This window comes from Crocuta crocuta, unplaced genomic scaffold, assembly GCF_008692635.1.
Source record: "Crocuta crocuta isolate KB4526 unplaced genomic scaffold, BGI_CrCroc_1.0 scaffold31, whole genome shotgun sequence".
NCBI classification, from domain to species: domain Eukaryota; kingdom Metazoa; phylum Chordata; class Mammalia; order Carnivora; family Hyaenidae; genus Crocuta; species Crocuta crocuta.
The window spans coordinates 5278003-5299968 of NW_027528362.1; the positions used below are offsets into that span (position 1 = coordinate 5278003).

General features: G+C 40.0%; 1 protein-coding gene across 2 annotated transcripts in view; it reads left to right on the top strand.

Moving 5' to 3' along the window:
* ITGBL1 (integrin subunit beta like 1) overlaps positions 1–21966 on the top strand; it is a 208013-nt gene that overhangs the window by 85783 nt on the left and 100264 nt on the right. For both annotated transcript variants that reach the window (XM_077753978.1, XM_077753979.1), the window contains 3 exons: positions 5291–5413; positions 9125–9265; positions 12149–12289. In XM_077753978.1, the coding sequence (XP_077610104.1) occupies positions 5291–5413; positions 9125–9265; positions 12149–12289 (405 nt within the window). The remainder of the gene's footprint in view (positions 1–5290; positions 5414–9124; positions 9266–12148; positions 12290–21966) is intronic.

Sequence of the window (21966 nt, forward strand, 5' to 3'; positions counted from 1 at the left end):
TCTCCACACGCCAAACATTCCCTCCATATTTACCAGTTGGTTCTCAACATTCTACCACAAGCAAGAGTCTTCTCTCCTCTACCTGTTATTTGATATTTCATTTACTTAGTGATTTATTATCAGTCCAGTATCATAATTCCCATTATTTCAATGGTTTATTATTCATTACTGCCCTTAATTATTCTGGTGTTCAGATTGTCTCAGGTTAGGCGATTGGAGCCCCTTCAAGCTAGCTTCTCAGTCCTTATTGTGCCTCCATTGTTCTGTTTTATTTTGTTTTGGCAATTCTTTCCTTCCTGGCATAACAAGATATTCCAGAATCATACTGTACCTGAGGTGCCACAGCTGTGGAATCAACTAAAGAACCGTGGTCCCTTTAAGGTGAAGAATGGTAGTGGAATAAAAAATGTGAACTCTAGGGACGTTTATTTCTACTGGGGTAAATTTGCTTCTTGGCCCTTTCTGCAAACAGGCTAGTAAACATGCATGAACATGTATATATGTCCATATTCATATGTACATGCTCATGTCTATGCATATGCACACACATACATATTTTAGAAATTATGAATTCACACCAATATATCCAACTTCAGTCCAGCCGCCACAAGGTTACTTCCTGTTTTTCACCTTCCGTATTTGCATGTCTAATTTTTCATAGGGAAAGGACTCTGGCTCCCAACCTCATGGATATATTTGCTCATTTGTTCCATCTTATACTACACCTAAAATTGTTTTTAGAATTGCTTCATGCATGCCACTATACAAGACAAATCTACCAAATATGTTAGGATTTGTTTGCAAGTGACCTCTTCTCCCACTCCCCCCGCCACCCCCACCCCAGTCATGCTCGAGATTGGGATACTCAGTTAATTGCTGTGTTCATAAGTTACTTGGATTTCTGTTTTTTTCCTCTCCCTTTAGTATAGTTATTGTACTCATTTGAAATACATTGAGCTTATTTACTTCAGATGGCTTTCAGTTTTAGAGTTTTTATCCCCCTCCTTTCCATCCTTGTTGATTTTATTTTACAATATGTTGAACATGAACATGCTTCCAAAAGTCAAAACTATATTTTTAAAAAGCCTACTTAATGAATTATGACTTTCTTCCTAACCCTTCCCTCCTGCTTCTTTTCATACCTGATAGGTAACCAGCTTTACTACATTCTGCTGTATCTGTGTGTGTTTGTTTTTTGTAAAGATAAATAGATGCATGTGTTATTATATTTTGGCTTTTTCTTCATCCCCTACACAAAAAATAGCATGTCATATATGTTCTTTTGCACTCTGGCTTTGCCACTCAGCATCTTCCAGAATTCACTCCACATCAGTATGTAGAAATCTTCCTCATTCTTTTTTCAGTTACATAGGACTCAGCTCTATAGGGTGACATAATTTATCCACTCAATCTCTTATGGTTGGGCATTAGGCACTTTATAGTATATTGAAATTACAAATATTAATGCAGAGAATAAATTGGATGTATGTGTTTTCATATTTTTGGAGGCATATTTTCAGGATAAATAACTAGTTGTGAGATTGTCTCACCAAAAGGTTAATTCATAGTCAGTGTTACATTTAATCTTTTCTCTGTTACTGTCTACTCAGTAGAGAGGACTTTCAAGTTCACTTTAGCAGTCTCTGTCTCACATGGCTTCTTTTAATGTCTATTTCTACCAGCCTAGATCTGGACCACCCCCCTACAACTATATTAGGCTCTGAGTTGTCTCTACTAATCTTTCCCCTTATATCATGATGTGGCTTTCTGGAAGCAGCTTGGAGCAGAAGGGGAAGAGGAGGAAACTGGACTGGCCAGAAGACTGCAGGGCAGGATGAGATGGAGCTGGAGCTAACGACGTTCCAGAAGCTGACTCTGTAGGGGTGCAGAAGGCAAGGGACAGTCTGAAAAGTGGGGCTCCAGCGCCATCACACAGGAGTGTGGGCAGCGTTCCCGACAGGGAAGTCCTCCTAGAGAGAGTTCAGCTGTACTAGTGAGGATGAAAAGTCAGAGCAAAAATAATCTAGCATAAAGCAGAAGACCAATCCCAGAGCCTGAGCTCACTGGCAACCAAGAAAAAGAAGCAGTATGACATAACATGAACACAGGAGTCTGTCACTTTTGCCTGGGCTTCCGTATGTTGTATCTTGGAGCCTCAGTTGTGAATTCTACTCGGTGGGTGAGACAGGAAGTCTCTGAGCTGTTGTAAATGCCCCACATTAGCCAGGAACGATTCAGATGCGTGGATGGGAGTAAGCCTGCCTGTTGGGGTGTCAGTGAGAAGATGTAGAATTCAGAGGTGGAGCCTGTTCCTTCCTGTCTTTCCTGAAAACAGCTTACTGTGTACACTGCCCTGACGATGTCACACGTCGCTCCCAACCATGAGAGTCTCGTGCTATTCCAACAGATAAATTCTAAAATCCTTAGCCAATATTCTTGATCCTCTACTCTCTGCCTTAACCGACCCTCTTCTCCAAACTCAAGCCAGACTCTGCACTGTTGTTAAATTCCTTTCTCCTTAGCTGAGTCTCCTTCCTCAACATCACAAGCCTTTTCTCCATCTCCACTTGTTGAAATTCTATCCATACATCATGTGTCAACTCAAGAACTTGCTCCTTTACTGTGCCTTTCCTCCTTTGCAGAGTCAGACTGAGGTTTATACTTTCTATATAGCATCTGTCACAAATCTGTTGCAAATGCCCTTGTGTCATCTGGTCCCATATGTATGTGTAAAAATGATTGATCGCCTAGCTCTATCTTCCTGCTCTATGATTTACTTAGTTTTAATTTTCTGTATCTTATTATCTCCTATAGCACCTGGTACTTTGCCAACAATATAATAGGCAGCAAGAAAATGTAATGAATGGATATGTGGATGGTTGAAAGACAGCATGAATAAATGTGAAAATGAAAAAGAAGGGTGATAATTAGAGAAAAAATGAGATGAGACAATATCATGAATTATATAGAATTCGACTTGAAATGAACTTTTATAAATTAAAATAGTTTTCAGGGAGAAAACACACAAAATGAAATTTAATAAATGTAAAATGCATGAGTATTCTCAAGGAAGAAAAATAATTAGCTCAAATTCTGCAAAATCGCCATTTCCATGTAACCATGAGAGAAAAATTTCTTAAATATAATACCTAATTGCAAGTGACCTGGGTATCAGAATCATGCAGAGGGTATGAAGACAGGACGTTATGGGGTCCATCAATATAAAGTGAGCCTGGAGGAAATGTCTGGGAACATGCCTCAAATACTCAGTATCTTCATGGAAGGAGATGAAGTACCTAACATTTTCTGAAAGCCTATGACATAACTGGACACAATATTGTTTTCAGAAAGATGGCTGGATGATACTTTACTGCTGGGTTCTCATAGCACCTCTATGAAGCAGATTTACTTGCAGATGAGGAATTTGAAAGTTAGAGATGAATATAACAGCCTTAAAAATGTATAGCTATTGGTTACTAGAACCTGGACTTGGGTACAAATCCCCTTTATCCTAAATCCATGCACTTTTGGGCACACCACACACACACTTGCCAATATCCAGTAGCTCAGTTCAAATATCAGTATCACCTTGGTTCCTCCTGATTCTTCACCACTTATATTCAGTCACTGAGTCATCTGTTCTTTCCCCTGAAAATACCCCCAAGAATATTTGCTTCTTTCTGACTCACTGCCATCACCCTCGTCAGCCTCTGTCTTCTTTCCTGCAGACAAATGGAATAACACATCCTCACGTCCACTGTGTCTCATTTTCAGTTCATCCCTCATGTAATAACTAGAGTAATCTGGTAAAAATGCATCCCTGATCACATGACCCCTGGCTGAAAATATTTCTATGGCTTCTCATTCTTCTTGGATTAAGGTTGGAAATCTTTAACATGACCTATAGCACATCCATAAACGGCACCTTCAGTTACCATATTCATTTCGTGCCTCTTTCCACATCATTTTCTATGTTCCAGCCATCTTTGACTTTTTCTTCTCATTTCCTCTTTTATCTCACAGCCTTTGCTATAGTCTCTTGTGGGAAGTGGGCCTCTCCGCCATCTCACTTCTCTTGCCCATTATTTTTACTTTGCTCTCAGTTCCTCATGTCGGAGCTACTTCCCTGGGGACTGACCACCATGTCACGGTTAAATCCCCTGCTAAGCTCTTCTGCAACATTTTGCGTTTCTCCATTTATTTCATCACATTGGTTTACTCATATAAAACTCTGAGAGGAGGATTCTGGCTGACTTGGTCTCTCATTGCATTTCCAAAGTCTAGGATGCTATCTAGTGAGTGGTAAAATCTCGGTGCATGTATGTTGATTGTTATGATGATAAATTAAAAGTGGAAAAATAAGTATTAAAAAGGAAGTTCCTTAAATGGACATTCTATTTCTCAATATCATTTGAATTATGTTCTACTGTCAATGAAATCACTCTCAGGGGTTGTTGTCAAATCCTCAAAGCTGGCTGAGTATACACATGTGCGGCAAGTGGTAGACCAGATGACTCCAGGGCCTCTGTGTCACTCTGAGCTGCCCTGAGGTTTCAGTGAGGTTTTGGGACTCTATACCTAAGAAAACCTGCTCTGGTCCTGTTGTCATAAGGATGTATGTATCAGTTTTAACACTGTGGAAGTGAAATTACTAGGAGATTCTAAGTTTTTAATTTATGCATTTGTTAATGAATTCCACAAATATTTATTATATAAAGAGTATGCTCAAATATTGTGCAAAGCATTGAATAAATACTGGTGAGGAAGATAAGCAAGGCTACTTCCCTTACAAAGCTTAGAATTTTATGCTTTAGTACACTTCAGACCCAGGTGTAATCAGAAGATAGTCATTCATGCATTGACTGGATGGCCATGTATAAAGTAGCTCTGTACTTGGGGAGGTCATATTTACATGAATGAATAAATAAATCGTACATTAATGAAACTATTAGAGGTCAATGATGATAGTTATGTGCCATAACATATAATTGCTATACTATAATTACCAAGAAAGAACTTTGTTATCTATCTCTTCATACCCACAGTAATACATAACTGAAAATTAAATTGATTTGAATTGTCTCTGTCTTTGAAAGATATTAAAAATCATTGATTATTGGGGTGCCTGCGTGGCTCAGGGGGTTGAACATCCGACTCTCGATCTCAGCTCAGGTCTTGATTTCAGGACCATGAGTTCAAGCCCCACGTTGGGCATGAAACCTATTTAAAAAAAATCATTATCACTTATATGCGTCTGACAAACAATTTTTGTTTTGTTTTGATGGTTTAGGTACATGTCACTGTGGCAGGTGTAAGTGTGATAATCCAGATGGAAGTGGCCTTGTTTACGGTAAATTTTGTGAATGTGATGATAGAGAATGCATAGACGATGAGACGGAAGAAATATGTGGAGGTAGGTACACTGCGCAGAAATTAGTAAGAGTACCTGATTCTTGACCTGTTTTTATTATACTTTTATCTCTCTATAAATTTCTGCACTAAGTTTACTCATTTAATCTGAATTTGTATTTATTTGGAAAACATTTCATATAAGGCATGAAACCTATTTAAAAAAATAGTACTAGTACTTCATAAATGCAAAATGAGACTGTTTCCATGGGAGAGCTAGATCATGATGACAGCAGGCAAGGGTGTGCTTCTGAAGTGGTCCTTCCTACTGGTACTTTATCTTCTCTGCGTACCACAGCCACTGTTTTTCTGCCTCTTCTCTCCCAGTCTCTCAACTGCATGTTTTAGCTTCATTTTATTTCCCTTTCTAAATCATCAGCCTTTAAATAGTCCCATGTCGTATCGGAGACATTGGAGCCTGAAAGGATTATTAGCCTTGAATCTATTCTTCTCCACCACATACCTAGATACCATTTTTCATGATCTTTTCTATGTTTCTACGAACAGCACTCAACCCATTTTTCTGCTGTACCTGTTATTATATGTGCCACACTTGCTAACGCCAACCACGGCAATAAGTTCTTCCCATCTGTTAGGTAATGTACACGGGGTCATTCCAGCAATTATAGTAGAACTTAGACTCTTGTGTGTCTGATACCAAAGACTGTGTTCTTGACCCCTCCCCATGGAGAATGCATCAGGGCCCTGGAGTTTGGAGCTCCATGAGAAGGCCCCTCCTCATCACTCAAAGTGTCCTTTTCTGCTTACCTATCTGCAAGCCTGTTCCCAGAGTTTACATTTGCAACAACTGTGGGTAGCCCAGAAGAGGAGAGGAGAGACCAATGAGCATCCCTTCAGCTCACATAAACTCTTCTCTGCTGTGTATTAAAAATTTTAGCCTGCTTACATCTGGCCTCATCTCTCCATTAATAAACGATCACTTATTTCATTTATCTCTGACATGATTCCAATCCATGGAATCCTATTGTGCCTGCAAGGATGGGTGATGTCAGAAGAGTATTTTGTATGGAAGGATGAGGAGCCAGTGGGGCCGGGGGACCATAGAGCCACAGGGAAGGTGCCACTGACTTAGGCCAACCCGGCCCTCTGTGTGCAAAAACAAATTGTATCTTCAAATCTTGTGATAATCCAGATACTCTTATCTGAAGTCTGTTTGGTTCTCTCTGGTTTTCTTGCTGTGCAACCCACCAAGATAAAACAAACACCAAAATGTACATTTTTCAAGGCAGTGACCTAAGCTAGATGCTACTCGGACAATTCTGCGAGTGGGCTCAATCCAAAATAACTAGAACAATTAGGTAAATCTACCCACAAATATTATGTATCTGCCCTCCTCCTGATGTTTCATTTCCAATTATCATGTACCCAAAACAAAGAGGAAGGGAACATGTTTGGGGCTCTTGTGTTTTGATACACATCACCAAAGCAAAGTCTATTTGCATGTGTAAATATAAACATTGGACTTGAAGTAACAGGACAGGAAATGTTTAACTCCCAACCTTGCTATTTACTATCTCCATTTGTTTGAGACTTAAGCAGTTTTAAGGCACAAAGTTTCTGACCATAAACACCAGCGCTTTGGTAAATATCCTCTGGTGGCGACTTTGACTGGAATTGTAGATCTTTCCACACATCATTCATTCGCATGAAACCAATCTGTTAAGAGGTGATTCTACAGCCCATCAGTAAAACAATTTAAAAGGAGATTTTCTTGCTCCATCAGTTTACTCAAAGCAAAGAATGATATTTATTGTCTGGACTGTGTATTGCCCCAAGCTTATATTTTATCTCCATTATCCAAATGTGTTTTGTTAACAGTATTTTCATTTGGGTTGTGAAGATATCCGCTTAATTTTTCAGATCTACATACAAGTGTAGTTTTACATGACTCTTCTTTCCTTATTCACCTATATCTCAATGGTTTTTTAGTAAAACCCTGATTCCATTCTGAATTTTATAAATATACAAATAATTTGAGTGTAAAGAATGTAGATTTGGGATTATTTGTAAATGTCAGGGTAATCCTTACCTATGTAGCACCTTATATGAATTTCCTGAAATTACAGAGGAAATAAATTCTAGTTTAAAAGTTAAGTCTTGAAAAAACTGACTTCTAGAAAAGCTTTTAGCACACAGTTGTCTTGCTATTTTCCAGTGTAGTTCCAGTGTCCTGAGGACATAGCATTGGGATGTGATATTTTGTGTGGGTACCTGAGAGATATCATTGGTATAGCTTTTATATTTTATTACTGATGAAATCATTTGGTAGCCTTTACATTTGTTTAAGTGAACAAATTAAAATTTGTTGTAGAATTGATCAGTGACTATTAGATTAATAAGAGGTTTTCCATGGACACCTCTCCATGGAGGTGGAGCTCATTTAGGTAGAAAACATGGCATCATGCGCTTGGGTCCTGTGCTTTTCTTATATCTCACTATATTACTCTTCCTCTTGCTCTCTCCCATTGTCTCTCTGATGTATGTCTGCTTTTTCTTTTTATAGACAGGAATAGCATAAGAGACCAAAATATTCTATTGTATATCCCCCTGTCTTGTGTGAGACACTTTTGCCATGAGCCAGAAATGCCATAGTGTTTAGGAAGAAAAAATAATCTCACAATTAGTTTCCCAAGGGCCCTCTGAGATTATGGCTGCAGGAGAAGAGAGAGGGAAGAACAAAGACTTTAGCTATAAACTCTGATGAAACATAAATTTCTATGAAACAGAAAGAATAGACTAAGCAAAACCCAGCATGACCCTTGTTTTCATCATATTTACAAGAAGAAACACACATTCATGGTTGGGTAGGTAACTACATAACTATACTACTAGGAATTCATGTAACTACAAAAAGGGAGGATCTAAGAAGTGACTTGAGGTAAATAGAATTGCTACTTTGGGGAACTTGTAGGATTGCTAGATATGGATGCAAGAAGCAATGATGTGACAGTTCAAGAGGGGTGGCTTGGACATAAGTACAAATGAGCAGGGTAAAGTTTAAAAGGAGCCGAAGGGGTGTGGTGGCATTAGAACACAAACTGATGGGACATCCTGTCCCCTTGATGAATAGGAGGGGGCTTTGATTGGGAGGCCAAGGGTCCATGCTACTTTATTGGCCTAAAGGAGTAATAAACACTGGTTGAACTGAAAACCTCTTTTCCACATGGTGGAACACAACAGTTTGTGGGCCACAGTTGAACGAAAAGGTGAAATATCTCCTCTGGTTTAGGAACCGGTCAGTCATTAATAATGTGCTTCCAAGTAAATATGTACCACTGGTTTCTCAATGGTTGAATTCAAATGAAATACTTGGATGACTAATTCAAGAAATGCCCTTAGCACGAATGCTTGCATACATTTGACCCTGATGCATGCACTTGAGATCGGAAGGGTAGTAGACCAGCCTTTCGCATTCTTTCATGTCATTTCTTCAAATTTCTTTCATTTTCACCAGCTACCTGGCTAGGACAAATTAGGAGACACCTGCTTTTGCATTGTGTGTGTGATTATGGAGGTGTATGCACAATCATGATGTGCGAGGGGCAAATCCATTACTTGATTATTTTAAGCAAGGATTATAGAGTATAAGTATATTATTTCAAAAGGCAAAAATGATCACAAAGAGGCAGAAAGTAAATTTTGCTTTTAAAATTTGCTTCCCCCCCTCACTCTATAAAATTCATTTTGGGTAAAGGCCATGGAAAGTGTTACTGTGGAAACTGTTACTGCGAGGCTGGTTGGCATGGCGATAAATGTGAATTCCAGTGTGATATCACCCCCTGGGAGAGCAAGCGAAGATGCACATCTCCAGATGGCCAAGTCTGCAGTAACAGAGGTGTGTCATTCATCCACATTACTATGAATTGGGAGGAAAACAAAGCCCTTCATGGTTAACCCTCCTTTTCTCTGTATTTCCTTGGGTGTGGAGGGAAGTCGTCTTTTACAGTGCTTGACTTTGCAAGATAAGAAAGTTGCTGTGGGTCTTTCAGCTTCACTGAACAAATAGTTAACATAGGGACTATAATTTCTTTGGCGGCCATCCAGAAAAAACATAGTAGAGCTAAAAGACAATACAAAGTATTCTTGTAGATACTTCTGTTAAATGTGTCTTGACAAACAGAACCATCGACAGCATGAGCATCTAATTATCTAGAGAGCATTCAAGAAACCCTTTTGTCTTAATTATGAGTAAATGGAAGGCTTGGTTGTAATACAGAATTGATCTGGAGTCACTTAACTTTTATCTGCAATAATAAAAATGATATGGGACAGGTATAGAAACTGTGTGTCAGACAACCACATAACGTTTAGACTGACATTCGACATGAGTTTTAAGACTATACTGGTATTGCTAAAATGTCTTTTAAAGGGAGTTAGCTGTTGATGTCAAATCAAATTAGTTTTATTTAAATACTTTTTAAAAGTCCTGGAAAACACTTGGGTGTCTGGGTGGCTCAGTTGGTTAAGCATCTGACTCAATTTTGGCTCATGAGCTCACACTTCATGGATTTGAGCCCCATGTTGGGTTCTGCACTGACAGCAGGTGGCCTGCTTGGGATTCTTTGTCTCCCTCTCTCTCTGCCCCTCCCCTGCTCTCTTTCTCAAAAATAAATAAACAATTTCTTAGAAATCTTTGAAAGTATTGTCATTTTTCACTTAGTAACTAAACTGGTAGACAAAAGAGAAATATGTTGGACCGTTTGTTGCCTGCTTGACAATATAAATAAGGGACCATATTTCCTTCTATAATATTACAAAATTGAGAAAGTAGGAAAATTATATTTTTTAATTTCTGTAAATGAACGGTGCTTTTTAACATAATGCTTATGTGGAAAACCTTAACATACAACTGATTTTCTCTTTTTAAACAATGGCATAAGAAATTGATGCAGAAGAGAAAAATGGGCCACGTTTCTGTGCATAGGGAAAGAAAAGCCAAAGGCCTGAAGTTGGAAGAAAAAGCATAAAGAAAATCTCTTTTTAATTTATGCAGAGTAGGTCTGACTATATATCCCACTAATTCATGTTTCTCCCTGCTTCTTTCTATTCAGTAGGGTCAGTCATCACCGTCGTGATGTCAGTATAGGAAGCGTGGGCTGTGTTCCCATGAGATGTTGAAAGGAAAGAGGAGCAAAATGGAAATGGCTGGGCTGTGGACTGGCCCGGTGCTGCAGCAGGGATGCATGGGCTCTAAGAGACACACCCCGCTCGCCAGCCGCTGCGATCTCACCTCCTGCCTCTCTTTCCCTGTGCTTCGAGCTTGTCCGATAGGGAGATCTGGCAGAGGCAGACTGGGAGGCAGCATGTTTCAAATGGGGCTGCTTAGCAGTGAGATTCGGGGTTTCCCGGAGGCAAGTTGGGGGGAGGCACTGCAGTGAGCCCTTTCTTTCTCAGAAGGTTCCATCCGCATCTCCCCTGGATCTCTTCTCATCATTGCTTCCCTGGGGTGAGAGAGACACCAATCCCTGCACAGGCTTACCTCCTTTTCCTTGTTAGCCCATCTCCAAGGGCCAGAAAGCCTTCGTTGTAGACACAGCTAATCGGGATAGAATAAATGTCCTGTGTTGCCCAAATGGTTTATTCAGTGTCATGCTGTACTCACTTTAGCACATACCTCTCCTCATCTTCTGCTCCCACTTCAGTTATACTATTATGAAAGCCACATGCATTCATTTAAAAAAATTTTTAGATGTTTTATTTATTTCTGAGAGAGAGAGAGGCAGCATGAGCAAGGGAGGGTCAGAGAGAGAGGGAGATAGAGAATCTAAAGCAGGCTCCAGGCTCTGAGCTGTCAGCACAGAGCCTGACGCGGGGCTCGAACCCACGAACCGTGAGATCATGACCTGAGCCGAAGTCGGACACTTAACCAACTGAGCCACCCAGGCGCCCCTCATTTTTTAAAATACAGATATTTTATTTATCTTTTTAAATGTTTGTTTTATTTTTGAGAGAAAGAGCATGCGAGCAAGGGAGGGGCAGAGAGAGAGGGGGACAGAGGATGTGAAGCAGGCTCCGCGCTGACAGCAGAGAGCCTGAGCAGGGCTCAAGCTCACGAACTGTGAGATCACGACCTGAGCCGAAGCCAGACGTTCAACAGACTGAGCCACCCAGGCGCCCCCAGATACAGATATTTTAAAATACATTTAAGAAATCTAGGTATAACTATGGCAATGAGAAAGAATGAAATCTGGCCATGTGTAGCAACATGGATGGACCTTGAGGGTGTTATGCTGAGCGAAATAAGTCAGGCAGAGAAGGACAAATACCATATGTTTGCGCGTATAGGAGGATTAGGAGGANGCCCCCAGATACAGATATTTTAAAATACATTTAAGAAATCTAGGTATAACTACCTTTTACACTTTGGTACCTGACCCTACAGTCTTCCATTTGTCATATGATAGATTGCCGATTTCTTGAGGGCGAAGATTCTAACTCGTGTTTATTGTTTTGATGCTACTTTGGAGAGAAGCCACTACCGTGCTAAGGACACGTCTCACAACCCACACAACTAGAGACACAGAAAATAACTTTTGCTTATTAAAGAATCTCTATTGTCCACGTTAGATGGTGTTTTTCCTTTGTAGAATGTTTTTCTCCGATATATGTATTTTCCAAATACACACTGTAAGCAAAAGATTTTAAAAAGCAACACGTAAGATGCTTTCTTTCATGGTGTTTCTGCATGAAAACCATATCCAATTGCTTTCCCATCTAGGGACTTGTGTGTGTGGTGAATGTTCTTGCCACGATGTTGACCCAACTGGAGACTGGGGGGATATTCACGGGGCCACCTGTGAGTGTGATGAAAGAGACTGCAGGGCCGTCTACGACAGATACTCTGATGACTTCTGTTCAGGTACGTGTTCTCCTCACTCGCTTTTTTAAATAGAAAACATTTTCATTTGCCCGTTTTGAGGCTTCATTGTGGTTCGCACAGAAACTGTAAAAGAACCGAATCTGTGCATGGAAAGCGTTTGATATTCACAGCGCTCCTGTTGGCGCGAAACAAACCCTTCAGAGAATTTACACATTGGGCAGAGACGAGGGATGTAAGGGCCTCGCTTTCCCAAAATCAGCTAACTCCTCCCCAAAGAGAACCTTCTCCTACAGACATGGGCCACTCGGCTCTGAGTGCACAAAAACCAGCAGACCAGGTGACAGCATCCAGGATGGGGACCACGAGAACAGCTGCAGACATATATTACAAAACTTCAGATGATATAGCTCGCGTGGATATTTTATTTTCGTTTTTAATGTTTATTTATTTTTGAGAGACTGAGTGCGAGCAGGGAGAGCAGAGAAAGAGAGGGAGACGTAGAATTCGAAGCAGGCTCCAGGCTCTGAGCTGTCAGCACAGAGCCCAACGTGGGGCTCGAACCCACGAAACATGAGACCGTGACCTGAGCCGAAGTCAGATGCTCAACCGACATAGCCACCCAGGCCCCCGTCTCGTGGATATTGAATGCATTAATTCCTTGATATAATTTATATGTTAAAAGTATTCTGCGGATTAGTGGAGGATTAAATATCAATAACGGGATTCCAAAATTTTATTCTATAAACATTTATAGAGCAGGTGTCACTTGCCAGGGGCTGGACTGCATCCAGGCTACTGGCTCTGGCAGCGAAGGAGACAAACATGACCTTTGACCTTACAAAACTTGCAGCCTTGAGTGCAAAGGCCAAAACACACTCTGCCAGAACTTCTAACGGTGCAAAGGAAAAAAAGAAAGATTTGTCTGAAAAAGTGTCACTGAGCAAAAATGGAGTTAGGGATTTTCAGTCCGGTTATATTTGACAATCCAGAGGACAGAGACCTGTACACATACATCTTTTTAGGCCTGACTGCTTGACTGGTGTGTAAGTAGATAGGAGACTCCACTGTCTCCTGAAAGTTTGTCAGCAAAGGGAGAGGAAAGGGCCGCCCTATTGAATCACGATTCTGCAGCTGCGGAGGCTTCTCTGGCCCGGCTGAAGGGAGCCCGCTGCTAACACCATGCGCGGCAGAAGGGGTTCCCTGTTCTGATGATGCTCAGGAGACTCTCCTACACAGTTTGTGAACACCATTCTCTTGGGGGAAATTCCCTTTGCAGATTTTTCTCGGTTATTCATTATATATGAGTGTTCTGTAGTATCACCATTGTCTACACGATGCAAATGAGGCGGCTGGCACCTCTTGGGTGGATCTTTACTCCAGACACTGTGCCAAGCACTTTCCAGGTCATTGTGTTTATTTTTCTTAAAAGTCGATGGGTGGATATTTTCTCATTTTGTTATTGGGGTTACGGAGGCCCGAGGAAGTTCTGTAACTTGCTGGAGGCCTCAGAGCTAAGGGACAGAATCAAAATGTTAATGAGGTCTGTGCATCTAGAGAAATGTACAGGTTATTTCCCTACTGAAAACAATTTTTGTTTAAACTTGAATTTAATACGGCAAACATTTATGGAGAGCCAGCTATGCTGGAGGCACTGTGTAAGATACTATGGTACAAAAATACAAAAAAAAAAAAAAATCATAGGTTCCACCCTCAAGAAATTTACTGTATAGCAAAACACAAAACCAAAAAACAATAATGATATGGGGTACCTGGGTGGCTCCGTTGGTTAAGCGTCTGACATTGGCTCAGGTCATGATCTCACGGTCCATGGGTTTGAGCCCGGCATCAGGCTCTGTGCTGACAGCTCAGAGCCTGGAACCTGCTTTGGATTCTGTGTCTTCCTCTCTCTTTGCCCCTCCCCTGCTTGCACTCTGTCTCTGTCTCTCAAATATAAACATTAAAAAATCGTTTTTTAAAACAATAATAACAAAACCACCACACAAACATGAAATTTTAATACACGATGCTATGGGAGATTTGCATAGTCATGTATTTGTTACTCATCTGGCCATGATGCTGGGGGTATAGCACCAAACACAGCAGATAAAATCCCTCCTTTCTTGTAGTTTCTATCCCAGTGAGCTGGAGATGCAACAAATAAACTGAATAAATAAGATATATAGAGAATGTTGGGCATGGGCTTATTTGACACCTAAGGTGATGAGGCTCTTTGCAGAGGTGATGATGTATGACTCCTGGGTTGCTGATAGTTTTTAGCCCCATGCACATGTCTTCCCTTACCCTCCTCAAAGGTAGGCTTGCAGATAAAAAGAGATAAGAGAAGCATCTCCTAGGCAAAGAGAATAGGGGTGTGTGATCTGAGCAGGGGACTAGAATCATTTTAGTTACTCCCAGAATGCCCAGTGACAGAAGGTGAAGCTGGTGAGACACAGAACTGGAGGTCTTTATACCTTGCTGTGGAACTGACTCTATTCCAAAGGCAGTGGGGAGCTAATGATGGGTTTAGGCAGCAAAGTGCTACAGTCACAGGCATCCAGTCTGGTTGTCTGGATAAGTGTTGGTGCCATTTACTGAAATGGGGAACATAGCAGGAAGTTGTCAAGTTCATTTCTAGATCTACTGAGCATAAAGGACCATTCGTGATCCAAAGTTGATTTTTTTTTTTTTCAGCCTGTTGAATGTATGAGTCTGAAGGGTCAGGTCTAAACGTGAGGTTAGAGTCATACACATGGAGTGGGTAATTAAAACTATACTTGAGTTCAGGAAATACCATTTAAGAATGCCACTTTAAGATGGTCTGTGAGATAAAAGATGAATTTGTACAATTTTAAATGGGGAAATGAAGGAGATAATCAGGCTTTCAATAAAAAAAGTTATAAAGTTTGGGACTTTCTGATATGATGGTTTTTTGGTCTTGTTTTTGCGTAGTGTACACTCATCCTTGATCAGCCCATGACCTTGATTTTGGAGTGGAGTTGAAAAATTCAGAATAGCTACATTCCACTCAGGGTCACATGTGCTGTTCTGTGTCACTGTGAGGGAGGGGATCACAGAGTGAAGATGGGCAAGGACACTTCAGTTGACACTTCAATCCTGTTATAAGCTCACGATTCCATTGTGGGTCGTTTAGGCTCAGAGTTACCAATATAGGCTGCGCAGGTGAAGGTCATCAGGAGGCCTCCTTGGAATCTGAGGCTTTCCACTTCATCTCTTCCCTCCCTTCTTCTAATGCCCTATTTTCCTCTTTCTCACATTTTCCGGCCCTCCCTATCCTCTGAGACTTCAGGGAAAGTGAAGCCATTGGGCAGTGATGGCTGTGGTTGGTCAGGTTTGTCATGGGAGGAGCTGAGGAGTGAGTGCTTAACCCTTCACATGGGGTCTCCATGCTGTGGGGGCAGACTCTTGGGTGTGGGAAGAGGGGATGGGGCACTGTGGTCCAGACATCATTCTCTAATCATGATTTTATCATTCATTTGCTGAAGGCCTCTCACACTTAGAAGGAGGAATTTGGAGTGCCTGGGGGGCTCAGTGGGTTGAGCATCTGACTCTTGCTCTTGGCTCAGGTCATGATCTCATAGTTGGTGAGGTCCAGCCCCGAGTCTGTCTCAGCGCTGATAGCACGGAGCCTGCTTGGGATTCTCTTTCTCTCTCTCAAAACAAATACATATTTTTATAAAAAAGGAGGAATTTAGGGAAGCAGAAATTCGCTTTAACAGAGACTCCACACTTTTAGCCCATTTCACACACTTTATTCCATTTGACCTTCACCCTAACTCACTCAGAGGGGGAGATATTGTTATCTGCATTTTAACAGTAGAGGAAAGAAGTTCAGAAAGATTAAGTAACTTGACAGAGTTCATGTGGCCATTAAGTGTCATCTGGAAACACAGACAGAGCCTAAAGATTCATGTAGTTTAATCTCCAAGTGGTGCAAACGAAATTCTTCAATTTCACTTTATTTTGGTGAGGAAGCACCGTCCTCCGGATGCTTAAAATTCTTATAAAGCTCAGCTCCTCTGCACGTCATTACCATCTGGGGCAGGTATCCCCCTCTGGTGTTCCTTCCCTAAATCTGTTGAGTTCTTTATGTTCTGTTTAGTGCACTATTAGTCTCCAGAATTTTCCTGATCGCCCGTCTGAGTTGTACCACAGGAAGGGTGCCACGTTGGTGCCTGCCTGCTAGGAGACAGAAGTCATCCAACTACGTCAATGTTCTCTAGTGATTTTTGCAAGGCTGGAAGGTAATAAGGCTCAGATGAAATGCAGCTTTATTTTTAGCTCCCATTCTTACCATCCTGACGGTGTTCGTCTTTTTTAAGTCCCACGGAAATCTCCCAGTGGGTTAGCTGACGTTGCTCTTTTAATGGACATTCTCATTGTATTCATTCATTTCTACCCTGTCCATTCATCTATTCAGTAATACACTGAAATGTAAATATTTTGTGCCTCCTCTATCTACTACATCATGGATACAGAAGATAATAAGTATTTTAAAACCTGTTCCCTGCTCCCAAATAAATCAGTTTTATTTATTCTTTCATTTTTTTTTTTAATGTTTATTTGTTCTTGAGAGAGAGTGGGAGGGGGAGGGACAGATAGAAGGACACAAAGTATTCAAAGCAGGCTTCTGTGCTGACTGTTCAGAGCCTGATGTGGGGCTCAAACCCACAAACTACAAGATGATGACCTGAGCAGAAGTTGGATGCTTAATCAACTGAGCCTCCCAGGCACCCTTCTTCTTTCATTTCTATTTGTTGCTCATCATACATATTGTGTGTGTCTGTGCGTGTGTGTGTGTGTGTACCAGTTCCTCCATACACAGATATAATTCATGCACACACTCATATACATACACATCCACAACACCTCAAAGATGTTACCGTTAACAGAAGTTGAGTGTAACTAAAATGACCAGGGTGTGACCAGCCATCCTGAAATGTATCAAGTGTTTGGTTTGTTAGTTCTATAAGCTGCTGCCTCACTGAATTTACTTCCTGATTCTGAAATAACTTTTATTCCCAATGGCTGCTTACATTCTGGTCTATTTTCCCAAATATCATAACTGTTAAAATATGCTGCTATGTGACCTTAAACTTGATCTTTCAACTTGTCTTGACTATCAAAAAAAGTGCTGGCTTAGAGTTCCATTAATTTGGAAAATGGAGTCATTTCAAAGAACCGTATTATGTGAGGAGATTTGTGGATTACCGAAGCATTATGGAAAGAAACTGAAGGAAGTGATTATGTATATTCAGTTTGCATTGTCTTGAAAGAAAAATCAAATATATCAAATGTAGCAAGTACTCGTTAGATCTAATTTACCGTCCCCCCAAACTTTTCCTATTGATGAGCAGTTTTGATCATTGTAAAAGAAAGAAATATCCTCTACAGCAAAAGAACATTGGTCTGGAATGGATGCAACTACATTTGTCCTGGAGTGACATTTCTGACATGGCTTCACTCAAAAGAGCACAATGATTACAAAAGAAAAAATAGATTTTGGTGTCAACACCCTCTCCTGTAATGGCCTGAGAGCCGTTCCAGCTCTACGTGCTCAGCATGGCCATGGTGCCCACTGCCTGCCCACATGGTACAGATGGGCTACCTTCCCATTTACATACCAACGCTAAGTACCATGTTGTTCTTCCATTGCTCTGTCTCTCTCTCTCTCTGTCTGTCTCTCTCTCTGTCTCTCTCTCTGTGTGTGTGTGTGTGTGTGTGTGTGTGTGGTGTGTTTAATGCAGGTCATAGGTCTTCCGAAAGCTATTCTCTAATGTGAATTCTTCACATGTTTTGTATCAAGTATAAACAACTACATTCTGTATTTGTTGATCCTTTGTTTACAGGGTTTCAGAGTTTAAAGGAATACTGGTTAGAAGCAATGAAGTTAACTCCTGGAAGCCATATCTATCTGTCTATCTATCTATCTATCTATCTATCTATCTATCTATCTATCTATCTATCAATTGATCAATCGATCAATCTATATATTTGACAAACTAGTGCAGATGTATGAAATTTTAGTTTGGCAAAATTCACTTCTTCTAGTGTTTTCATTTTAAAGATAAGAGGAGATAAGGGCCAGAAGGTAGACTAATGACAGGTTTAGGTTAAAAACACAGATCTAATTTTGTCTTTTATGTATCTTTCCCTATTTATTTAGGAAAGATTTGCTGTGGTACATTATGGTAGTCTAAAGAATTTTCATGCTAAACAAATCATCATTTCTAAACTCTTTTTTACATATCAAAACCAAGCATTTTCATCTTCTTCATTTTCTCCCTATAAAATGATTCCTTCTCTCCATCTTTGGCATAACTTTTATACTGCAATTGAGAAACTAGTAACTCCAGGAGAGAAATTACTATTTCATTTTGCAATTTCCTGTCTCCTCTGAAAGGCTCAATACCGGCTTCAGAATGTGATATCAATACCATGCATTTTTAATTGATCTCCTAATTCTACTGATGAAATATCATAAAGGATTTTCTAGAAAAGGTAGTTTCATTTAAAGTGAGATCCATAATATTCTGAAATATATTTGAACAGCACGTGACTTTTGAATTATTGAAAGATGTAGGATATAATCTTCATTACTGTGAAAGTAAAAGCTGTATTGATGTTTTAACTTAATCTCTAATAAACATTTAGATTCACAATACTGTTAATATTATTTTTCATCATATTAGACCAGAATTATTTAAACCTTGCTTTATTACTTCCACATTTGCTTCCTGTGATCCTCACTAGGATATTTGATTTAGGTATTTTTACTTTCTCAAAACAATGGAACTTAGAAGAAACAGTCTCTATCCCTGCTGTCATTTAGAGTGGTTGCCGTATATTTTTTGACTCTCAAGAATTTCATTCTTTATGGATGGTTGACTTAGGTTATTCATATTTTAATAACTCTTCTTTCCTCAGCCCACACTTGCTCAAGTGATGTTGACTTCAGATAGCATAGTGTAGAGAAGACTCATAAGTGGGTGATCTGGGGAGGAGCTACGGCCATCCTGAACTGGGCAATATTCTTCCACTGTGATACTTTCCTATTTAAAGGCAAAAGCTTTCAATCTGCAATGAGTCAAAGTAGTGATACAATCTCATTAATTCATTCCAGTGCATAAACAATAGACTACCAGGGTTTCTGAGGGTCAATCACCCTCAATAGCACTCGAGGACTGGGGGAAGGCTGGGGCATGAAAACACAGGAAGTTAGGGCTCATCACATACATGGCAAAAGTGAGGACACGTTGTATATGTTCTTCTCAGCTTTGCTTGGAGTTGGTGATGCCTGGGGGTGGTGCATAAATTTATAGGACTCATTTTTGAGAATGTTCATGCTGCTGCTCTAAATGCACAGGAAATAGAGATATAGGACCACATAGGCTGCTTCCCCACCCCATCCCATCCTCTCCGTGATTGCATTAGAGCACAGAGATAGCAAAGGAATAGAAAAATGGCATAACATTAGGGAAGAAAGCTTAGAGATTAAACACTGAGTGAGGAAAACAATAAGAAAACAAAAGTGAATTTGGAGCATAAAGGTGAAAGATTTTCAGAGATTTCTTCTTCTAGGTCTAGAGCAGCTGCATTTTTTTTTTCAAACTGTGTCAGTGCATTCACAGTTCATCTGACTTCTTTTAATCTTCATTGGACCAGATCTTAACTCAAAAAGTCTCTAATTCATGATTCTGACCGTCTTCATGAATTTTTTATTCCGCCACCAATTTTGTTTTAATGTTGACATGTGAGCGAACCTGAGATAGAAAACAGTGGCTGCTCTGAAGACTGTATGCCAGCTACAGAACTTGAAAAGGGTCTGTCCTCAGTCACTGCTCTCCCTCGCATAGGCTCCTGCTTTGTTCCACACCTGGATCCAGTCCTCCCCACCGGGTGTGTGGGGGCATTCTTCTGGGTAGCTAGGGATTGCCTGGCATCCTTTCCCACTGGGGTTTTCTTCTAACATTCCCAGCTGCTTCAGACTTTTAGGAGTAAAGCTTTTTTTCCCCTTTCACTATTACCCTGTTGTTCACTGTTATTGTTAAAAGTGTCAACTCGTGTCTCACAAATGGCAGCTTGTTCTGTACTTTGTTCCATATCCTCATGACAGATCTGACCGTCCTCAAAATGAGACCTCTTGTCTCCAAGAATTTCAAAGCCATTGGCTTCTATAAAAACCAGGATCAACTGTACTTTAAATGTTGAAATCTGTTTTAGCATTGCTATTCATCTATGCTTTTACAATGTGGCTCTGTTTGGAAATTTTGTTCTAAATTACATGAGGGTTGAGAAGAAGGGTAGGAACTTCTAGGATAATGGCAAAAAGCCACAAAGCCCAACAACCTCTGAAATATAATTGCCCATAGGATAAACTAGTGTAATAGAAACTCTTATGTTTGAAGGTTTAAATGATCCCATTGACATGTCATACATATTTATTAGCAATCTTAATTTTCTTTCCCTCTAAAATGATGAGCTCAAAGGCAGAGTATTACAGACAACAGAATTTGTTGTTTAGAGTCTGTTACATAGTAAGTGATCAATAAATGTATGTTAAATTGGATTGTAATTGCATTGAATGCAAAATCTGAATTCAGTGATCCCTAATATCTCATTCCACTTTGACCTATGACTTTAAGATTCGTTCCATGAAGAACCAAGTTAATAGGTGGTAAAAAGCTTCCAGATATGTGGATTGTCCAGTTCTCCAACTCAGATGATAGATATCTGGCCACACACCTCATGGACTATTGAGAAAATAGGCTAGTCTTCACTGAAGAACAGTTTCCATATTGTATGGTTTATATTAATATCAGATGCCCAAAACAAAGAGCATGGATTTTCATCCATCAGGATTATCCTCAATTTACTTAAAGTATAATTCCACTTCCTTTATAATCTTTCATGCATTTTTTTGCAACACTTATAGAAATCCACAGTGTTCTGCATCTGTAATAATGAGTATCTGAATGTTGATTAGGAGTTAGGAAAAGCTCATCTCTCTTGCTTTCCTTTCTATTCCTACTTGTTTACAGATGTGGACTCAAATAAAAATAACAATAGCTCATTTTTATGTAGCATTTTAAGATATATTATGAACTTTCTGATAAATGTGGATAATGTACTATTATCTTGTTTAAAAATGAAGAAACTAGGGTTGCGTCAGTAGCTCCGTTGGTTAGACATCCAACTTCGGCTCAGGTGATGATCTCACAGTTCATGAGTCTGAGCCCCACAGTGCAGAGCCTGCCTGGAATTGTCTCTCCCACTGTCTCTGCCTTTCCCCTGCTCATGCACACTCTCTTATTTATTTATTTAAAAATAAATAAATAAAGTTAAAAAAATTATGAAGAAACTAAACCTCAGAGAGATTGATATTTGACCAGCCTTACTCTAGAGAAAGTAGGGACCAGGATTTGGGCTCACTTAATTGATTATTAAAATAGGCCATTTTTGTTTGTTTGTTTGTTCGTTTGTTTGCTTGTTTGCTTGCTTTACCATGCCACTGCTCATCACAATTCTTTACAGGCTCTGTGACCATGTGTCAAGAGCTTTAATATCTTTCCTGACCTCTTTTGTGTTCACTACATTGATCTTCAGGGAATGTGAACTCTACAGATATTACTTGTTTTAGACTAAGAGTCTTTAGACTAAGCATGTCGTGTGTAGAAAAAAGGTAATGGAAGTTAAGT